The 18,744-nt window shown below is 41.6% G+C and overlaps 1 protein-coding gene across 4 annotated transcripts in view; it reads right to left on the bottom strand.

Annotated features, from left to right (window-relative positions):
• Positions 1-368: 368 nt before the first annotated feature.
• Positions 369-18,744, bottom strand: part of LOC134350815 (unconventional myosin-VI) — a 281,728-nt gene continuing 263,352 nt past the window's right edge. For all 4 annotated transcript variants that reach the window (XM_063056533.1, XM_063056536.1, XM_063056534.1 and 1 more), the window contains 4 exons: positions 15,262-15,365; positions 13,462-13,593; positions 12,398-12,613; positions 369-2,000 (listed from right to left, as the gene is read on the bottom strand). In XM_063056533.1, the coding sequence (XP_062912603.1) occupies positions 1,801-2,000; positions 12,398-12,613; positions 13,462-13,593; positions 15,262-15,365 (652 nt within the window). In that variant the 3' untranslated portion in view covers positions 369-1,800. The remainder of the gene's footprint in view (positions 2,001-12,397; positions 12,614-13,461; positions 13,594-15,261; positions 15,366-18,744) is intronic.

The raw sequence follows: 18,744 nt of genomic DNA, 5'->3' as shown, positions 1-18,744 counted from the left end.
CCCGAGTCTCCACCCAGGACTTGCATGACTGACAGTAGTGAAAACCGACAGGAAGCTACTGACCTGATGAAAGAAGCCCTGAACACCACCAGAGATGGAGGACCTTCAATGCTTCCCAAATGCCAGCGATGTAATGGGCAAGTAAGCCAACCAGGATTCCCCCAACCGGGGTCCATGGCATAAACAGGGTTGGACACCGCTGCTCTAAGCTGTCACAACTCTGGTGTGCAATAAATACTTAAACCTCAAGTGCAAACACATACCTCTGCTCATCCAACAGGAAAAATATAACATGTTGGATTTTCAAAGCTCCTCGACCCCAAATGATGCATGGAAATCCTTCACCAGGAGGGCCGAGACATCACAGTGAAATACACAATGTCAAGTGGTAGATAAGGAATGTGTTTATTTTCTGCATCCTATGAGTAAGATCAGATATTTCAAAAAATCAAATGGAAAAACTATGCCGTGTCTTAAAAAGGGACTTGGTCCAATCGATTCAGGAGGTATTAACAGCAGACATTCTAAGGTAAGACATGCACATGGAAAATCATAAATAAATAAGCACAACATTCAGTCATTGCTTTAGACTGTCAAACATCAGCTGGGATCCTAAGGATGAACAAAAGCCATCAATGCCTTACAGTACATGATTAGCTTGGCCAGCATTATTACCTGCCCTCTCTCTTTCTGCGCACAGATTCGGTGTTATAGATTTCCAAACGGGAAACAACCTCAGTATGGTGAGAGGAGAGATCAACACGATTTTAAAAAAACACCAGGAAAGAGTCAAGTTGCTGTCCAAGTGGCAAGACCATGCCGTCAATCCCATGGATCATGCCTCCAGCATATGATGTTGCAAAGGAGTATTCTGACACACATGACCATTAACTGCTTGTGTTTACCTGTAGTCTGAATTAGGGTATGGTGCAAAGAGTAATGGGGTTCCAGTTCTGCGACATTATTGTGTTTATACCTGGGGTCGAATGTTCAATTATCACAGAGTGCACAAAAAGTCTTCACTCCACAAAAACATCACACAAAATAGAAATTAACAAAACAAATCTCTGGAATTAATGAAATCTGGGTATGTCCGATAGGTACAATGTGATTATATATCTATTTGAAACTGCAGGGCTTGAACCGAAGAGGTACCTTTCTGCAAGAAACTACTGACAAGACTCATAAGTGGTAAAGTGTCAGTGAGGGTCGCAAGTTATTTAATGGTTCCTGAAAGCTGCAACTTTCAAGTACAAGAGATTCTCCAGCCGTGAAGCTGTGAAATGCTTGCCAAACTGGAATTTATAGGATGTGGGTTATGGGAGATAATCACTGGTCAGACGAAGGACTTGCCCCAAGCACTAATTGAATAACTTCTGACTCTTTGATAAAGTTAGGATTTTTAAACATTGCAGCATGTGAGGCAAACATATGACTTTAAAAGAACATTAATCACATTAATCAGCCACTGTCATTCATTGCCAAGTCTTGCAAACGTCATTGTGGCACCTCAGACTAAACAGTGACCAGCTCTGAGCTTCCTTTATCATCGATCAGTTGCCACAATGCTCAGAGGAAGTAGGATTACTGCTACTAAAATGTTATTCCTAATTTTGCTCAACTGTTATTTTTTTAATTCATTAAATCTTGTATAACATAGCATTCTAAAGTTTAAAAAAAACATTTATTTCAAACTCTGAGACTTACTCCACTGGAAGTGGTATTCTTCCACATGCACCATTTACAAATCTTTTTTGTCTATACCACACTGCCTCTAATTAGGACAAGGACCATGACATTCTACTGTAGAAGGTTCTGCAGCATCGCTGTGGCATAGGTGGGCTTGGCTTGCTTGCTCTCGATTGCATTGCGCAGATAGGTGACTCCACCACAGCGCTCCCACACTTCTTCGAACTGCCGCGGTAGAATCTCAGCCCCACGCTTCCGAGTGAGACCTGTCTCGTTCAGGCTCAGTTCACACATCTCCATGTCATCCTTGCCTGCGGTGCAAATCAAGAGGTGTCAAATTAAAATCCACGGGAGCACTTTAGAGACGTGAGGTGTTGGCATCAGAGCCCAGGACTTTGAGCCACTCCCATCCCACCCTGAGTTGTCACCCAGAAAAGCTCGGCAAACAGCCAGGAGTGCTTTCCCACACTTCCAGTTCTGGTGAAACTTCAAGCACTCCTTCCACAGGTGCTGCCTGACTTGCTGCACATCTTCAGCACATTCTTTCTACAGTAGGAGTAATGTCGGGTCTAGTGTTACAAGGAACAGAATGGGAACAACAGCTTTGGTCCACGATATCTGTGCTGAACACAGAGGCAAATTAAACTAAATCTCGTCTGCCTGTGCACGATCCATATCCCTCCATTCCCTGCACTTTCCTGTGTCCATCTAAAAGCCTCAAACACCTTCATCAAATCTGCCTCCCTGGCAGCACATTCCAGCCACCCATCCCTGTCGGTGTAATAAAAACATACCCTGCACAGCTCCTTTAAACTCCCCTTACCTCACTTTCAACTTGGGTCCTTTAGAATTGACACTTCTATGCTGGGGGAGACGATTCTGACTGGCTACTCTATGCCTCTCATAATTTTATAAACCTTTATCAGGATTCCCAACAGCCTATGCACTCCAGAGAAAACAACCAAAGTTTGTCCAACTCTCCTTCGAGCTATATCCTCTCAAATACAACCTCTCCAAGGCCTCCACATCCTCCCTGCAACGGGGTGACCAGAACTGCACGCTATACTCCGTGAAGCCTAACTACAGTTTCATACAGCTTTCATTAGGTTTTATCACTACTTGACTTTTATACTTAATACTCCAACCAACGAAGGCCAGCACATCGTGAAGTTTCTTTACCACTCTACTTGTGTGGCCACTTTCAGAGTTATTCACTCGGAGCCCAAGCTCGCTGTCTGCATCAACACTGCTAATGGTACTGCTATTAAATGGGTACTTTCTCCTTTATTCAGTAGTGAGTCAAATCTGAATATGCTTACACCTGAGCGTGTGGTTTGGGATCTGGGACACCACACATGCTCCACGATTGTAATTGAGTAACTATCATTGAAATCACTGTCCTGGGTGAGAGATAGTGAGCAAGCAGATGGCCACTTTGAACTAGGGAGGGGTACATCTCTTTCTGGAAGGGCAAGTGACCTGTCTTCACCAGATGGGTTTTGCCATCAAGAGTTAACTTGTTCGTTGTGTCAGTAAATTCCTCCCCCCATGGGATAGGTAAATACCTTGTGACTACCCAACTGACGGAATCGGAGAACCCGGGTTAAGTGTTGACATCAAGGGATCCCTTGACGTCAAGGATAAGCACTCCGATGGACGAAGTCATATAATGCCTGTATAAGAAGATGGTTGCTGAAGGACAATCATCCCAGTATGAGACATCACTGCATGAGTTTCTCAGGGCAGTGACCATCTTCAGCTGCTTCATCAATGACTCTCTTTTGTAAGGTCGGAAGTGGGGATCTTGGCTGATTATCACAAAATGCTCAATTCCCTGTGCAATTCTTGAGCAAATCTGCTCAGAATAAGACCTTGATAACTTCCAAGTGCAAGAAACTTCTGTGCAACAGAGGCCATCTCCAACTGAAGAAAGTCTAACCATGCACCCTTAGTGTTGCTAACTCCCCCCACCATCAATAACGGAAAATTGAACAACAATACTTTGAATTAAACTGAATTCTCTGACAATTGGATGATACTGAGATCGGCTATGTCTAAGAACGGGAAAGACGGCAAGGATGGTAAACCTCCGGTTAAACCGAAAGCTACGGATCTCCCTCCGACTGAATCACCGGTGACTTTGAAAGCTATATCGGAGTTAATTCAGAGGGAAATTTCAACCTCTGTTAGGGAGATGATTCGTACAGAAATTATGGGCTCTGTTAAAGACCTGATTCATATGGAAATCTCAACTAAGTTCCAGAAAATTGCCGATTTAATTGATAAGATGCAAACATGTATTGCGGAACATCAGTCGGCTATATCTGGTCTTCAAAAATCCGCGCAACAAAGTGAGCTTAAGATGGGGAAAGTCGAAGAAACAATTAATGTAATGAAGAAGAAACTTGACTTTTTGACTTTTAAAAACTCTGACTTGGAATCTAGAATGCGACGGCAGAATTTACGAATGATTGGCGTCAGGGAAGCCGTGGAAGCTAACAACCCTATGAAATATTTCTCCCAACTTTTAAAAGATGCATTCCCTACTGTATTTCCTGACCAACCACCGCTACTGGATCGTGTTCACAGAATCCCATCATACTCGTCTAGGTCAGATAGACCTAGGCATGTTATCTTACGTTTTCATTACTTTCAAGACAAGGAGAGACTGTTTCGATTCGCTCGATCTAAAGGTTTCATTGATTTTTCGGATCTTAAGTTCCGATTCGTGGAAGATTTCAGTAAACCAATTTGGGACCAACGGGTCCGTTACAGATCCGTGATGTCGGAATTCTATAAGATGGATTTAAGACCAGCGCTGCTGTACCCTGCACGTCTAAGGATTCGCATGTTAGATGGAGCTCTTCGTTTTTTTGATTCTCCATCGGATGCCCAGAGTTATCTGGATCAACTTTCATCTTCAACATCTTAATTGCCTTTTTTTAATTTTCTCCGTTGATCGGAGGCTGTGAATTGGTTGGTTTTAACTTTTCTGTGCCCTATTTGGGCAGAAAAGTTTACTTTCGATTTCTTAATATGGCTGCTAAACTTTCTTTTTAACTGCGTCATTTCTTTCTTTTCCCAGGGGATTCTGGGTGGTTACTTCCCTTTTGTCATCTTACGTATTTCCTGTGCGGCCTTAAATTTTGTAGTTTTTTTTAAATTTTATTCTGTTTTGCTTTTTATAATCATTTTATGTTAATAATCCTATTTTTTTTGTTGCTGTGTCTATTCATGAGTTTGAGGTTTATTGTGGTTTTTTTTTAATATATACTTTCCGGCTTTTGTTCTGTTCTGTGTGTATTTTAATTGAGCTAACTTTTTTTTACTTATTTTTTTTTACTGTTTTACAATTAGCTGATCCTTTTCATATTTATACCTTTTTTTTAGGGAGCGTATACCGGAAGTCATGGGGGTAGTTTTAGCGCTTGCTTCTTTCTGGCGGGTCTGCTTTAGATTTCGCCTTGGGGTCCTGGGGTGGGGGGCGGTGGGAGGGGCTTCACGTTTTAGTTTGTTTCTCTTTGGGCTATATACATTATTGAAGTATTGGTTGCGTCCTTTTCCCCGGTATCTTTTGTATGTTCTGTTTCCTCTCCGGGTTTGTGGGTCGCGCCTATTGTCAATCCTCCTTGTTATGGGTTGACTTTAGGATTTATGGAGTCTATTATTAATTTTGTCTCCTGGAATACTAATGGTCTTAATCATCCTATTAAAAGGAAAAAAGTTTTTAAAGTGTTCCGGAGACTTAAAGCACAAATTTTATTTTTACAAGAGACCCATGTACGGAGGGGGGACAGACTACGTTTTTTCAAATTTTGGAAGGGACAACAATTTCATTCGAACTCCAATGCTAAGATTCGAGGCGTCTCTATTTTTATAGACTCCTCAGTTACTTTTATACAACAGGATATTATCTCTGATCCGAATGGTAGATTTTTATTGGTTAGTGGTTTATTATTTAATAAAAAAGTAGTTTTGGTTAATGTTTATGCTCCTAATATGGATTGTCCGGAATTTTATAAATCATTGTTTGATCAGTTTCCGAATTTGAACGAGTTTTCATTGATTTGGGGCGGAGATCTTAATACCTGTTTATCTCCAGCTTTGGACCGTTCGGCTCCTTTACGGACTTTACCTAATAAATCTGCAAATTTGATTAATTTTTTCCTTTCTGATTCTGGGTCGACGGACATTTGGCGTTTTCTGCATCCTCAGGAAAAAGATTTTTCCTTCTTTTCACATGTTCATCATTCCTATTCAAGAATTGATTATTTTTTCATTGATTCTCGTCTCATTCCTTCAGTGATTAAATGTGATTATGATTCTATAACCATTTCGGATCATGCTCCACTTAAGCTTTCTATTAAAATTATGGCCAATATACCAAACAATAGACAATGGCGTTTTAATTCGCTGTTGCTTCAGGACTCGGACTTTGTTAATTTTATGAATGAACAGATTGAGCTTTTTTTTACAATTAACCATACAGAAGATATTTCGGTTAACACTCTTTGGGACACTTTTAAAGCCTATATTCGGGGTCAGATTATTTCGTATTCCGTTGCTTTGAGGAAGAAACAGAAGCAGGAGGAGATGGTAATTGCGGACAAGATTAAAGAAATTGATAAGAAATATGTTATGGCTCCTTCTGAGGAGCTATACAAACAAAGAACTGAACTTCAAATGGAACACAGTTTACTACTCTCGTCCTCGATTGTAAACCAATTAAAGAAAACAAGAAGTGATTTTTATGTTCACAGTGATAAAATTGGCAAGCTGCTGGCTAATCAATTGAAATCTAATTATGTTAAATCTCAAATCAATCAGATTTATAACCAAAATGATCGATTGATATTGGATCATGTGGGGATTAATCAAACCTTTTGTGATTTTTATTCTTCTTTATATCAATCAGAGTCTCCTCGAGATTCTAAATATATGAATGATTTTTTAGATAAGTTAGACTTCCCTCTGATTTCACAGGATATGTCTTCTTTTTTAGATACTTCCATTACAATGGATGAGATTAAGAATGTTATTTTTTCTATGAATCTGGGGAAAGCTCCTGGCCCTGATGGGTTTACCGTTGAATTTTATAAATGTTTTGCTTCTTTATTGATTCCTTGGCTCTATAAGGTTTTTGAGGCTTCTTTGAAACTTGGTAAACTTCCGGAATCTTTTAATAGAGCATCAATTTCTTTAATACTAAAGAAGGATAAAGACCCTGCTCAATGTGCATCTTATAGACCAATATCTTTATTAAATGTTGATTCTAAAGTTTTTTCTAAGTTATTAGCAAATAGACTAGAAAAAGTACTTCCTTCTATTATTTCGGAAGACCAAACGGGTTTTATTAAAGGTCGTTACTCTTTTTATAATATTCGTACATTGTTAAATATCGTTTATACTCCCTCACAAAATGTTCCTGAGTGTGTTATTTCTTTAGATGCCGAGAAAGCTTTTGATAGAGTAGAATGGCCTTATTTATTTAAGGTGCTTGAAATGTTTAATTTTAGCTTGAAATTTATATCCTGGATTAAACTGTTATATCACTCCCCTGTAGCCTCGGTTCGTACTAACTCCTTAAACTCACCTTTTTTTCCTCTCTTTCGTGGTACTCGACAAGGCTGTCCTCTTAGTCCCCTATTATTTGATATTGCATTAGAACCTCTTGCAATTGCTATTCGAGAATCTTCAAATATTACTGGGATAACTCGGGGATTAAAGTCCCATAAATTATCACTCTATGCTGATGATTTACTTTTATATATTTCTAATCCTGAGAGATCCATTCCTGCTGTTTTAGAGTTATTAGCACAATTTGGTCTTTTCTCAGGTTATAAATTAAATCTTAGTAAGAGTGAACTTTTTCCGATTAATAAACATCTTCCCTTATATTATAAATTTCCATTTAAATTGATTAATAATTACTTTTCATATCTTGGGATTAAAATTACTTGTAAACATAAAGATTTATTTAAGACTAACTTTTTACCATTAATAGACCATATTACTCAACTTTCATCTAAATGGTTTCCCTTATATTTAACTTTGATTGGTCGTATTAATGCAGTTAAGATGTTTTTTTTGCCAAAATTTTTATATGTGTTTCAGGCATTACCAATTTTCGTTCCTAAATCTTTTTTTGATAAAGTTGACTCTAAAATTTCTTCATTTATTTGGCAGAATAAGAATCCGAGACTGGGTAAAATACATTTACAGAAAGCTAAGAGAGATGGAGGTTTAGCATTACCTAACTTTAGATTTTATTATTGGGCTATTAATATTCGACATATGAAATTTTGGTTACTTGACCGGGACATACTATCTATTCCTAAATGGGTAGCATTGGAATTACAATCTGTTCAGGGTTATACACTTGGTTCTATTTTAGGTTCCTCTCTTCCTTTTGATTCGAAACGTCTTAAGCAGGTCTCTAACCCGATAGTTAAATATGCTTTGCGCATTTGGTTTCAATTCAGAAAATTTTTTGATCTTAATCAATTCGGGTTAGCGATTCCTATTTTAGGTAACATATTTTTTCCTCCCTCTTTTACGGATCGCGCTTTTCAAACTTGGAAGACTAAGGGTATTTTACGGTTTTTGGATTTATTTTTAGATGGTTCCCTTATGTCTTTTGAACAATTATCTAATAAATATAACTTATCAAGAATACATTTTTTTAGATATTTACAAGTTAGAAATTTCCTAAGTACTATACTTTCTTCCTTTCCAATGCTTCCTCCTATATATATTTTAGATTCGATAATTAACCTTAATCCATGTCAGAAAGGTGCATCGGCTATGATTTATAATATTATTATGAAACTTAGGAAAGCTCCATTTGATAAGATTAGGGTAGATTGGGAACAGGAATTGGGGCTTACCATTTCTGTGGATGATTGGGGGCAGATTTTACAATTAGTTAATACTTCCTCTATTTGTGCTAAACATTCCCTAATTCAATTTAAAGTGGTTCATAGAGCACATATGTCCAAAGATAAGTTAGCGCGTTTTTACTCGCATATTAATCCTTTCTGTGATAGATGTTCGGGGCAGATAGCCTCTTTAACTCATATGTTTTGGTCTTGCCCTACTTTGGAAACTTTTTGGAGAGATATTTTCAATATTATTTCTAAGGTATTAAATATAGATATCTCTCCTCACCCTATTACTGCTATCTTTGGACTACCTAAAATTTCTAGTAATCTTTCCCCTTCAGCCCGTAGAATGATTGCATTTCTTACTTTAATGGCGAAAAGATGTATTTTACAACATTGGAAAGAGCTTAATGCTCCAACTACCTTTTTTTGGTTTTCTCAGACGATTTTATGTTTGAATCTGGAGAAAATTAGAAGTAACCTTTATGATTCTTCATTTAAATTTGAACAGATTTGGGGACCTTTTATTCGATATTTTCATTTAATGTAATATTTACCCTTCTTGTTTTTTCTTCACTGTTTTAATGGAGGTCGGGATTGAGGACGTGATTTTAAGTTTAACTCTGTTTGGTTTCAAGTTAGCCCATTGCTTTGCTTTGCTTTTAGTTAGTTGCACGGTGGGTTTTTTTTTGGGGTTTTTTTTTCTTTTTTTTTCCATTGATATATATAAAATCTAGTATACTATTATGTTATCTTGGTTTCTTATGCTTAAATTACATTGTTTGTAGTATTTTCTTTTTGGTATTGTTATCTTTTGGAATTTTATTATACTTTAACATTGTATTAATGTTTATATGGCTTACCTTTTTTGTATACTTACTCAATAAAAAGATTTAAAAAGGAAAATTGAACAAGACCTGTCATATGAAACAAGAGCACTCAGGGGCTGGGGCTGTGTGACAAGCAACTCATTTTCTGACACCCAAAAGCTTTTCCACCATTGCCAAGGCAGAAGTATTAAGGAGTACTCTATACTTGGCTTCTGAAATCAGGGTTTCAGAATCGCACCTCTCCTACGTTAGTTCTTGATTTTATAAGGAGTGAACAGTCTATATTTAATGACACACTATAGTTTGGGGCAGATAGAGTGAACTGTCGCATCACTTTCTTGCCGGTCATTATAGAAACATAGAAAATAGATGCAGGAGTAGGCCATTCGGCCCTTCGAGCCTGCACCGCCATTTATTATGATCATGGCTGATCATCCAACTCAGAACCCCGCCCCAGCCTTCCCTCCATATCCCCTGACCCCAGTAGCCACAAGGGCCATATCTAACTCCCTCTTAAATATAGCTAATGAACTGGCCTCAACTGTTTCCTGTGGCAGGGAATTCCACAGATTCACCACTCTCTGTGTGAAGAAGTTTTTCCTAATCTCGGTCCTAAAAGGCTTCCCCTCTATCCTCAAACTGTGGCCCCTCGTTCTGGACTTCCTCAACATCGGGAACAATCTTCCTGCATCTAGCCTGTCCAATCCCTTTAGGATTTTATACGTTTCAATCAGATCCCCCCTCAATCTCTAAATTCCAACGAGTACAAGCCTAGTTCATCCAGTCTTTCTTCATATGAAAGTCCTGCCATCCCAGGAATCAATCTGGTGAACCTTCTTTGTACTCCCTCTATGGCAAGGATGTCTTTCCTCAGATTAGGGGACCAAAACTGCACACAATATTCCACGTGTGGTCTCACCAAGGCCTTGTACAACTGCAGTAGTACCTCCCTGCTCCTGTACTCGAATCCTCTCGCTATAAATGCCAGCATACCATTCGCCTTTTTCACCGCCTGCTGTACCTGCATGCCCACTTTCAATGACTGGTGTATAATGACACCCAGGTCTCGTTGCACCTCCCCTTTTCCTAATCGGCCACCATTCAGATAATAATCTGTTTTCCTATTTTTGCCACCAAAGTGGATAACTTCACATTTATCCACATTAAATTGCATCTGCCATGAATTTGCCCACTCACCCAACCTATCCAAGTCACCCTGCATCCTCTTAGTATCCTCCTCACAGCTAACACTGCCACCCAGCTTCATGTCATCCGCAAACTTGGAGATGCTGCATTTAATTCCCTCATCCAAGTCATTAATATATATTGTAAACAACTGGGGTCCCAGCACTGAGCCTTGCGGTACCCCACTAGTCACCGCCTGCCATTCTGAAAAGGTCCCGTTTATTCCCACTCTTTGCTTCCTGTCTGCTAACCAATTCTCCACCCACACCAATACCTTACCCCCAATACCGTGTGCTTTAAGTTTGCACAGTAATCTCCTGTGTGGGACCTTGTCAAAAGCCTTTTGAAAATCCAAATATACCACATCCACTGGTTCTCCCCTATCCACTCTACTAGTTACATCCTCAAAAAATTCTATGAGATTCGTCAGACATGATTTTCCTTTCACAAATCCATGCTGACTTTGTCTGATGATTTCACCGCTTTCCAAATGTGCTGTTATCACATCCTTGATAACTGACTGCAGCAGTTTCCCCACCACCGACGTTAGGCTAACCGGTCTATAATTCCCCGGTTTCTCTCTCCCTCCTTTTTCAAAAAGTGGAGTTACATTAGCCACCCTCCAATCCTCAGGAACTAGTCCAGAATCTAACGAGTTTTGAAAAATTATCACTAATGCATTCACTATTTCTTGGGCTACTTCCTTAAGCACTCTAGGATGCAGACCATCTGGCCCTGGGAATTTATCTGCTTTCAATTTACCTAACACCACTTCCCTACTAACATGTATTTCGCTCAGTTCCTCCATCTCACTGGACCCTCTGTCCCCTACTATTTCTGGAATATTATTTATGTCCTCCTTAGTGAAGACAGAACCAAAGTAATTATTCAATTGGTCCGCCATGTCCTTGCTCCCCATAATCAATTCACCTGTTTCTGTGCAGTAAGTTCACATTATGTTGGCAACATCACTGATACCTTGTCCTGGTCCAACCACATAGATGCCAGGCACAAGGAAGCACATGAGCACCTCTGAGTCCTGATGAAGGCCCGAAATGTCAACTGTTTTTTGCTCTTTTCCACAGATGCTGCCTGATCTGCTGAGTTCCTCCAGCATTTTGTCTGTGGTGCTTTGGATTTCCAGCTCTTGCAGATTTTCTTGTGTTTGCAGCACCTCTAGTTCCTCAGAAGGCCAAGGAAATTTGGCACATTGTCATTCATTCTCACCGCTTTATCTTATCGATGCCCTGAAGAAAGCATCCCATCTGGATGCAACACAGCTTGTTATGGAAACTGCTCTGCACATGACCACAAGAAACTGCGAAGAGTTGTAGATACAGCTCAACACAGCACAGAAACCAGCCTCCCCTCCAAGAACTCTGATCATGTTGGCTGCTTTACTGAGGCAGCAAGGAGTTTAGACAAAGACTCTTGCCCGAGCCAGGCATTCTCTCTTCTCCCCTCTGAGGAGGCAGAAGGTACAAAAGCCTGAAAGTACACACCACCAGGCTCGAGGACAGCTTTCATCCCACTGTTATAGGACTATAGAATGGACCTCTTGTACAATAAAGTGAACTCTTGGCCTCAAATTCTACCTCATCATGGCCTTGCACATTTACCTGTACTACACTTTCTCATAACTGAAACACTACATTCTGATTTCTGTTACAGTATTTCCCTTGCACTATCTGCATTGATGTGATGAAATCATCGGTATGGATTGCACGCAAAGCCATTGGTACATGTAACAATAAAAAATCAATTGAGCAATACCCATCTCAAAGCAGCGAGTTTTGCCTGCCGTGCACCTACCTGCTACCAACAGTATGGGGGCTTTGTCCGGGTGGAGTTCCATCTGGCGTGCGATCCAGGACCCATCGAAATGGGCATACCACCAGCCTTTCTTCTTGTTCTGCGGCTCCTTGTACTGGTCAGCCGGCCGGATGAAAGGGATGCGGAAATAACGCTGCGACCGGTTCTGAGATATCTCCTGCTGCCGAGTGTGCAACTGGGGAGGATTCTGCTGAGCTATTGGAACCAAAGCATTGATAGCAACATTTTCACTCTCAGTGAAGCCTAACAGCGACGGAATAATGAAGGACCTTACAACTTGCCAGTGGCCTTGACAATGTACTGAACTGATAACATCTATGACTTGACGTGGCTTTCTTACTACCTTTCCTGAGTGCAAATCCAAAGTGTACTGCAGTCAACAAAATAGTTACAAGCATAGAAAGGTAACAGCCATAAAACCGGGCGCTCAGCCGGCTCTCAGAAGTGTTCAGTCACAGCTGGTGCAGCCACCGCCATGCAGCTCCAGACAGCCGGGTTCAGTCACCGAGTGCTGTCTGCACGGAGTCTCCGTGCTCTCTGTCTGACTACAGGGGTTTCCTCCACGTACTCTGGCTGCCTCCTGCATACCAGACTGTTTGGTCAGTCACCTGACTGCTGTAAATTGCCCCTGGTGTGAAGGTGAGGGGTAGAATTCGGGGGGAATTGATGGCAATGTGGGGAGTATGAAACGGGATGAGAGTAGGAGGGCCACTGATGCTGGTATGGACTCAATGAGCCAAATGGCCTGCTTCTGTGTTGTATCTCACCGGACTTCCAAAACAAGAATGCGACTGGTGATAATGTAATCTGTTCTCTTTGAGTGATATTGGTGGGCACTAAATATTAGTGAGTATAGGCGAGGAAATTCTCCTGATGGAGATCAGAAGTAGAAGCATCACAGGTTCAGACGGAGGCTCACAGCAGAAGAGGGCAGCTGAAAACCAAGGTGCAGAAACGAGTGATCAAAAAGACGTGTCTAAATGCAAACGACCTCTGGACTGCTCGCTACTCCATTTAACAGCCATGTTTACTTTGGTTCTTACCATAGTCCGTGACGGACTTTGGAGCCCGTTGTTCTGTCTCCGAGTTCCGTTTTTTGTTCTTGGACTTCCAAGCGTGGTAAACCTTCAGACGCCGATGGAATTCCTCCCTGCAGGCTTCCAGGAGTTCAATGTCTGCAGGTACGCAACACCAGTCAGTCCCCAGACAAACGCCCAGCAGAAATCCAGGATGCTGAGTCTCGAAACCATCCCGAACGTTTTCATACCGCAGACACCACTAAGCATAGACCCCAGGCTGGGAACCTCTGCACACACAGGTAATTGATGGGAGGGGATCGGGTTTTCGTAAGCACTAGTTTTAATGGGAGGCACAAGAGTAGGCAGGTCTTGGAGGGACATGATGCTGGCTCAGTAAAAGGCTGAAGCAGAGCGAGAACGTGATGGTCCTTATGATGGAAAGGGTTTGGTTTGGGATGCAGCATGCCACATTATGAAGAGTCTGATTCAGTGGTAGAAGATGGAGACTGAATCAAAGTCTGGGATACAGCATCCCGGGGAAAGATGATCACTTCCATTCCCCCAGTGCCTATGCTGGGGGAACAGACTCCCTAACGAGCAGTCCAATTGAACAGAGGCACTGGAAGTGGTCGAGGCAGCAAGCTACGCAGAGCTGCTGGCACCAGTATACTTATGCAATCTGCCTCCCGTGTCTGCAGATCATGTCGGCAAAGAGCATCAATGGATCAGCGGGGCGGGGGGGGGGGAGGCCCAAGCATAGGTCCAGTGTGCTGGGTGTGGGGTTAGGGGAACGGTGGCAGGAAGAGAGGCTTCTGGCTACCAACTACGGTAGTCAGGATGGGCAATCCTTTGTGGACGGTCAGGAGTCACGAGGAGGACTTTACTTTCCAGATGGAGACTCCTATTGTTTGTTCTGTTTAGCCTGAGCTAAACAGGGAACGACATTTTTGGCTTTGGAGAACACTGAGCAACAGGCACTAGGCCGTTTCATTTCATACATTATCAGTGGATCAGCCCTCCTGCAATCCAACCACTTTCCCTTGTGACTGACTGTTAATCTGCTAACAAATGTTTGACAAAAAATGTGGCCTCTGAGCAACATCCCCGCAGTTAGAACTTGTGTGACTCAAGCAACCCGAGCTCAAGCTTACAGCACATTTCAGCTGCAACTTATTTGTTTACTTTTATTTATTTATTTGCACAATTTGTTTTTTTTCCTGCACATTCAGCATTTGACAGTCTTGTTTAAAATGGATACTATCTGGCTTTTTTGTTTTGTGACAGCCTGTAAGGGAAGTGGTGCAGTGGTAATCGGAACGCACCCAGCACGTCTTTACGAAAAAAGCCGAAATAAACAAGCTAATTAAATTAGGTGCTGCCCAGCACGTAAATATCGGCCCAGATCAGAGGCAATGCAATCAGCAGTCGCCTCTGATCTGGGCCAACATATACATGCTGGGCGGTACCTAATTAATTAGCTTGTTTATTTTGGTTTTTTTCATAAAGATGTGCTGGGTGTGTTCTGACTACCGCTGCACCACTGCGTTCTTCGCGGCAATGTATCAGTCCGTGGCCCAGAGGTTGGGGACCACTGTGTAAGGGGATGAATCTCAAAGTTATATATAGCATGTATACTTCAGTAATAAATATACTTTGAACTTTGACAGCAGCAATTGACCTGACAGCTTTAAATCCATTCAGTGTCACCATACTGATACTAAATTAAACAGGAAGACTCAATTCTCTCTCCAGCAGAATTTGATTCTCCCAAGCGAAGCCCCTTCTCAGGACTTGGATAGCCAGACCTGCGGAATGACTTCTTACCACATGAGGTGTTGATGGCATCTCGTAGCTCAGCGTATTTCCACTTGCTGAGATCGTGCTTCTTCGTGCCAGCAGCAGCCTTCGTGGCTTGGACTTGTGGACTTCTGTTGAGAGAAGGACGGGCAGTGAGACAACCTAGCAGGATGACTAATCTTATACCTCTCACTGGTAGCCATCTCACTGAAGGGTGCGGAAGAGCTGGCCTCGTTGCCCAAGCAACCAAGAGAAACACAGGACCCTGAAAAAGGAAGTTCAGTTCAAAGCACTTCAGCGAAATGGGCAAAGCATTAGAAAGAGGGAAACAGGCTGGTACAATTGGGTTCAGCATTGGCATGGGAAGGTTTTGTTTTAAAATATTATTCAGACCTTTAAGATTTAACTAATATTCTACAGGCTGAAGTGCTGTACTGGATAAATCAGTTCTGCAATTTGGAGCAAATAAAACATCTCCAAATCTAGAAGAGAAAGGGAAAAGAAAGGATGCATGCAGCGGTGGTCCTGACATCTCTTGTACAGCTAGGGATGGAAGCAGTGAGCAGGAGCAGAACCAGGCACCTAGAGGCAAATGAATCTGTGGGGATACAGTTAAAGATGTTCTTTGGTGTACCTCTTCACACATCTCTGCATGGTATATTGTCTGGCTGTATCACGGCCTGGAATGGAAACACCAACGTCATTGAACAGCAAGTCCTACAAAAGGCAGTGGATTTGGCCCAGTACCTCACAGAGAAAGCCTTGCTAACCAGTGCGCGTATCTACATGAAACGGCGTGGTAGGAAAACAGCATCCATCGGCAGGGACACCCATCACCCAGGTCATGATCCCCTCTCCGTGCTGCCATCAGGACGAAGGTACAAGATCCTGAAGACTTGTACCACCAGGTTCAAGAACACTTGCCCTTTGTGAGTGAGTAACTACACTCACTTGCTCAACATTCAAATGATCCCACAAACAATTACCTCACTTTCAAGGACTCTACCTCAACATCTCACAATCTCGTTATTTATTGCTATTTATTTAAATTTCCATTTGCAGTTTGTCATCTTCTGCACTCCGACTGATCTTTCATTGATCCTGTTATAGTTACTATTCTATAGATTTGCTGAGTACGCCCACAAGAAAATGAATCTCAGGCTTGAACATAGTGACGTACCTGCAGTTTGATAGTAAAATTTACTTTGAATTTCACCTCATTTGCAGTGAAAGGAAGTTTCAAAAGCAATTCACTAAGTCAGAGCATGAAAACAGGCCCTTCCGCCCAACTGGTGCATGCTGACAAAAGTTCCCATCTGAGCTGGAGCCGTTTGCCAGTGTTTGGCGCACACCCTAAATATTTCCTATCCATTTATCTCACCCTAAAACCATACCCTGTAGTTCTTGAACTCTCAGCCCCAGGAGAAAGACTGTGCACATTTACCTTGCATGATTACACTTCTATACGATCACCCCTCATTTGCTCGTGGTACCATAGCAGTTAGTGTGATGCTGCCACAACGTGGGGCATCTCAATTCTGGCGCCCTCTGTACAAAAGTTTCTACATTCTACTCCTGTGCACATGGCTTTCCTCTGGGTGCTCTGGTTTCCTCCCACAGTTGCAAGGCCACTCTATTTTAAATTCAAGCCATCATTCAGATCTTGCTGAATCACGGAGCACTTTACTTTAACAGACGAGGTTAAGTGCTGAGTCAAACTGTCCTACTCCCTTTCAGATGGAAGGTGCAGAGTGAAACATAAAACTGGAAGAGAAGCCTGGAGGTTTCCTCAGAAATGGCGATTCTGGTCCCTGGGGCTGTTTACAGCAGTGTCAGAGATGCACAGTTCAGGGAGAGGTTCGGATAGTTAATATACAGGCAGATTGGGGAAGTCAGGTTGGTGCTGGATCCCAAGGGAATGAATTTGTAGTGTGCTGACAAAATGGATTCTTGAGCAGATTGTGGTTGAGCCCATTAGGGAAAATGAAATTCTGGATTGGGTGTTGTATATCAAACCAGGTTTGATTAGGGAGCTTAAAGTAAAAGAGCCTTTGGGTAGTGATCATAATATGATAGAAATCACCCGGCAGTTTGACAGCGGGAAAATAAAGTCAGATGTATCAGTATTAAAGCAGAAAAATTTGATGCATCCTTGACCTTGACCATTTGACATTTTAGTCGTGACTGTGGAAATCTGAAAGGTTTTCTCTCCAAACTTCATTGGCACCTCACCTTTAATTCTCCAAGCAATTCAAAACAAGAACTTGTGTTTGTTTCTGTACGATTTCCAAGTTATTGTGGCATTTATAAAACTATCATGCTTTAAGATTGCCTCAGAAATATTAACTGATCTCTAATGAGGTGAGTGATGTATCAACTCAGCTTGCCCAGTATAATTACATACTTCCAAAGCTTTCACTAAACACCCTTCCAAATAATGATTGTTCTAACTGCACGAGCATGACCAGAGTCTGCTTATATTTGGAGTACTCATTCTTTATTCAAGAAGGGAATTTTCCACTGAAGTTTTCTATTATTTTCTAAATGCCGCAATGGCAGATTCACCAGTTTCCTGATGGTAACTGATTTGTCACTCGAAGATGAAAAGCAAGCACTGCTACAGGGACAGAGCAGAAGAGAAAACAGACATTCACACCAAAAAGTCAGCACTTTCACGGTGGGTGGTGAGCTTCTGAGAATCTATGAATCACTGGGTCAGACATCACACGAGCGTAAGCAACTGAAGCTGGAACAGTCCCAAGAGAAGGGGTCAGCAACCAACACCTCCTGTAAGATCGGCAGATTTCCAACGAACCAACTGTTAACTCTGTCAGTAGACACAGCACACAAAAAAAAACTTACTCCAATTTTAATGTTTGGAAAACTTTGGTTTTACCATGAAGATAATACAGTATGTCAACTACATACAGCAGGGGTCCCCAACCTTTTTTGCACCGCGGACCGGTTTAAAATTGACAATATTCTTGCGGACCGGCCGACCAGCGGGGGGTGTTCAAGTAGGGTGAAACTTACCTCAACATGTCTTTTACAGTTAGGGTTGCCAACTTTCTCACTCCCAAATAAGGGACAAAAGTCGCAGTCAAATACGGGACACTTGTGTTTACCCTGAGAAAGACTACCATGACCATGAGGCCTTGCGCGGGCACCTGTGCGCGCATGCGCGTACGTGCCGATTTTTTTCCACAAATCGGTTTCGGCTTAATCTTCCTGACTATACTGTACATACATTATTTCTACTTTATATAGGCTGTGTATTTACCATATCATTCCTGCTTTTACTATATGTTAGTGTTATTTTAGGTTTTATGTGTTATTTGGTATGATTTTGGTAGGTTATTTTTTGGGTCTGGGAATGCTCAAAAATTTTTTCCATATAATTAATGGTAATTGCTTCTTTGCTTTACGCCATTTCGGCATTAAAGGTTTCATAGGAACGCTCTACCTTAGCGGGGGGAAATAAGGGACAAGGGTGGTTCCGTATGGGACAAT

The sequence above is a fragment of the Mobula hypostoma genome, chromosome 8, assembly GCF_963921235.1.
Source record: "Mobula hypostoma chromosome 8, sMobHyp1.1, whole genome shotgun sequence".
In the NCBI taxonomy this organism is placed as follows: Eukaryota; Metazoa; Chordata; class Chondrichthyes; order Myliobatiformes; family Myliobatidae; genus Mobula; species Mobula hypostoma.
This window is presented reverse-complemented; position numbering and strand designations above follow the sequence as displayed.